Source organism: Fusarium coffeatum (genome assembly GCF_003316985.1).
Source record: "Fusarium coffeatum strain FIESC_28 chromosome Unknown BRIP53273_contig_453, whole genome shotgun sequence".
NCBI lineage: Eukaryota > Fungi > Ascomycota > Sordariomycetes > Hypocreales > Nectriaceae > Fusarium > Fusarium coffeatum.
The window spans coordinates 868-4,750 of NW_022158242.1; the positions used below are offsets into that span (position 1 = coordinate 868).

At 50.4% G+C, this 3,883-nt stretch overlaps 1 protein-coding gene across 1 annotated transcript; it reads left to right on the forward strand.

Moving 5' to 3' along the window:
- Positions 1 to 809: 809 nt before the first annotated feature.
- FIESC28_11647 (uncharacterized protein) lies at positions 810 to 2,024 on the forward strand (the record flags this gene model as incomplete). Its single annotated transcript, XM_031165767.1, has 1 exon — positions 810 to 2,024. One exon carries the CDS (start codon positions 810 to 812, stop codon positions 2,022 to 2,024), a length of 1,215 nt encoding a protein of 404 aa, XP_031010173.1.
- Positions 2,025 to 3,883: the final 1,859 nt, after the last annotated feature.

Consider the following 3,883-nt stretch of genomic DNA (forward strand, 5'->3'; position numbering starts at 1 on the left):
CCTTGCAGAGTAAAACACAACTTTTCCTTCTTTCATATGAGAGAGATTGACTAACTGATTGGAAGGCTTCCCCTAAAAGTCCTGTAACAGACCTGTCTTGACCCTAAAGTACCTCACCACCAAGTCATTGCCCTAGAGCTACTTCGTCTCCCCACTCGAAACCTCGAGCTCCCCCGGGCTTAGCTGTCGCACACTGTCCACTACCTTGGCGTCGGGTGCTTTCTGAGCGGATTCCCGTCACCTCCCCTGCAGTCGGAACCAATTCAATCATCCCGCGACCCTTCCTCGCCTCAGGTAGCCCAAAAACGACTGGCTGACTGACTTCAAGCCACCTGGTGTCTTCTCTGTTTGATTTGCGCCAAACTCATTAATTCAACAACTGATTTCCTTCACCTTCATCTACCCCTATCCTTCTTTCCTCCACATCGTCAACTTTTCTCCTCATACATTTTGTTCTTCCCAGTCCATCATCTTCTGCTGTTGGCATTTCCCGTGCGGCGATTGGTTCGTTGCTCGCTTAGGACAATCTGGCCTTATAATAATTGCGACAACCTAGGCCCCTACTTGGCTCGATCTCCTACCCACCCTCAGTCCACCATCTCTCAACTATCCAGAGCAATTGCCTACTTTTGCTTGGTTAATTGAGGAGGAGGAAAAACTCGCTGTTCCACTATCAGCCGCTGTGCTTAACATCGCACGCGTATCCTATCAAACCCCGAATCCCGATCTGCGTGTCGAAGCTCGCACGAAGCTCCAAGTAGCTCTATAACCATCATCACCACAGAGCCTGCCCACGCTCATCTACCACAATGCCTGACAGCATTATCTATACCTTCGGGGCTTATGCCACCTTGATTGGAGTCGGGTATGTCATCTATCAGTTGACTACTCAGAAGGCCAGGGCTCAAGCGAAGGGCCAAATCAAGCCAACCAAGAGCGTACAGCTCGAGACTCGCAAAGAAGATCGAAAGAAGAAGCAACGTCAGGAGGCTTTCGCATCAGAGGCCCAAGAAGCTTCCAAGAAGCCCAAGCCTGAACCAGAAACCACTGCTTGGTCAAGTGGTGTTAAGGAAAGAGATGAAAACATCGACAACCGCGAATTCGCTAAGCAGCTCGCAAAGGCTAAGGAGGGAACCAAGTTCGCCACTAAATCTGACTCTGGCAAGCAGCGAGAGAAGTCTGTCAAGCAGTCTCGCGCCAACAAGGTAGCTGGTGCAACCGAGGAGAAGGAGTCGGCCCAGTCATCTACCACTGGTGCCGACGCCGATGATGACCAATCTCCTGCCACCACCCCCGAGGTTACTCCTGCAGTTGCAGTTGCCGGCGATGTCTCTGACATGCTCGAAACCGCTCCCGCCCGCCAAACCGTCCTTCGTGTAACCGATACCGAACCCAAGAAGCAGAACAAGAAGGCCCCCAAGGCCGAGGCTCCCGTCGAGACCAAGAAGCAGCGTCAGAACCGCAAGAAGGCTGAGGCCGCAAAGGCTGCTCGCGAGGAGACCGAGAAGGAGCGCAAGGCTCTCGAGGAGAAGCAACGCCGTGCCGCTCGTATTGCCGAGGGACGTGCTGCTAAGGATGGTTCTCAATTCACCGCTGCCCAGAACAAGTCGTCTGCTTGGAAGGAGGGAGCCCCTAAGGCCGCCAGTGACGCACCTGCCGCTCAGGCCAACGGTTTCCAGCAGCCCCTCGACACTTTCGAGAAGGCTCCTTCCACCTCTGTCAATGCCCCCAAGACTGATAACAAGTGGATCGAGTCTCTTCCCTCCGAAGAGGAGCAGCTCCAGCAGCTCCAGGACGACGACGAATGGAGCACTGTCAAGACCAAATCCAAGAAGGCTGCTAAGAATGCGCCTTCAGCTGGTTCTGGTGACGAGGCCGCGGCTCGCCCTGTTGCTCAACCCAAGCAGCCTACCGGACCTAACAAGGCTGCACAACCTACACAGTCATACGGATCCTACACAGCGCTGACCACTAAGGATGATGGTGCTGATGAGGATGAGGAAGAGGAAGAGTGGGATGTCTAAAAGATCTCGGCCACAAATTGGTAGATGATGTGTCTTAAAGGCACATCACCGCAGATTTCCCTTTTACTTGTTTGTTACTCGACTGTTTCTTTTCATCGACGAACTTCATCTTAAAGAGTTGGATTTGAAGACGCTGTCTGCCGTCCCAATATCTGACAGGACATAGGCAGTGTGCAACAGCACAAGCGTTTGTGGTTGGGAGTTCAGGTTTTATGGTCTAATTTTTCGACGAAGCAAGGCACCTCCATGGAACAGTAGCTATGGGGAGAAAAATATGACGGACATATTCACATCATGGACGAAAAGCAAAATAGTTTTGCCAGCCGTGGAATTTGAGAGAAGGGCCTTCGGTTTACGCTCGGATCATTGATGAACAGTCAATGTCTTTGGGAGAAAGCCGGGCTATGTATTGATAGCTAGTTTGTTTGTAACAGTTGATCCCCCAAAATCAGGAGTCAAATGAAGAATAATTTGTTACGATTGAAACTTTTAACATCATGCTGCTTGATTGCGTTTCTGTTTCTGGACCTTTGGCAAGTTGCCTATCTCGGAAAGTGCCGTGTCTTCTCCTAGAGACCGGTCGTTGAGGCAAGGGAGCAGAAGCAGGGCCAGGGGCAGGGAGTTGATGAGGGAATGCACGAAGAGTACTGTACAGATTCGACGATGGGACCCAGAATGTGGTTATGGTGTGAGGAATGCAGGACGCAAGGCACTCGAAAGAAAGAAGGGATCGAAGTAGGGCAAAAGAAGGGGAACAAGTGTGTGAGCGCAATCTGATATGTATGGCAGCAGTTTTGGTAGCATATCGAGAATGTCAGTCTCTTATTGAGCAAGAATTTGGTGCTTTCTACACCGCTTCAAGATTATGTGTGAGGGATTGTCCATGTCTCATGACCATGATGCAGGCAGTCTGCGGTTGGGTTTGGACCTCATAAGACATGGACATCAATGGAAGTCTGGCGGATTACGACTGTTGTCACTTGGGCAGGTGCTTTGGAAACCGGGCCGTCGCACCTCATGTTTATTAGCAGGATAGCAGTAAGCGAGGATAATTGTGGTTTGGGTCTTGTGGTTCATGGTGAGAGAAGGTGATAGGCCGCGTTCGTGTTCGGTGATGCCAAGCCGGGTGGAAAGGAAAAAGGCAGCGAGTTGGACCGAAGAAAGAGGGGCCCGGAGCAACACACCGGGAAGACGGATGCGGGGGACACGGGGAGATCCAATGAACGGATCAGTCCATGACGAAAGACAAGAGAAATCGCTGGAATAAACCGGCACATTTGGAAAGAAGGCATTGAGTGATTTTGGTGGATGATGGCGGCCAAGACTGTAGTGAGTGATTGGGGATTGAGTTATCTACAGTGGGCATATATGAGAGCATTACTGATTAACAGGTAGTTATAGCAGGGCATGGTATCCGTATTCATTTGGTCTTATCATAGTGAAGACAGAAGACTGGGATCTGAATCGGCAGACTTGTCAACTACAGGACCTACATGAACCGGCTATCGAAGTCCGTGATATCTGGCATGATACGAATGCGCGGTGAAGAGCAAAAGACGTCACCAATAGCATCATATCGCCCTACTTGCTACGTTACGTGAGGCTAGACTAGAGCAGAGCTTACATACATGGTTTTACGGTTTGTGTTTGTTGTGGACGGCGACTTGGCGGTTCAGAGTTTCATGGCACGAAACAAGACTCGGATGCGATGGCAACTAAAACAAATGATGGTACATTAGCAAGCAGATCGTGTTAAACTCTGGATAAAAGGGATGTTACGTGCTGCCTATTTTCCCTTCAAGGAAATATGTATATGGCAAGGCGTTGGCACTGGGGTAAAATTGGTCACTTTGAGACGA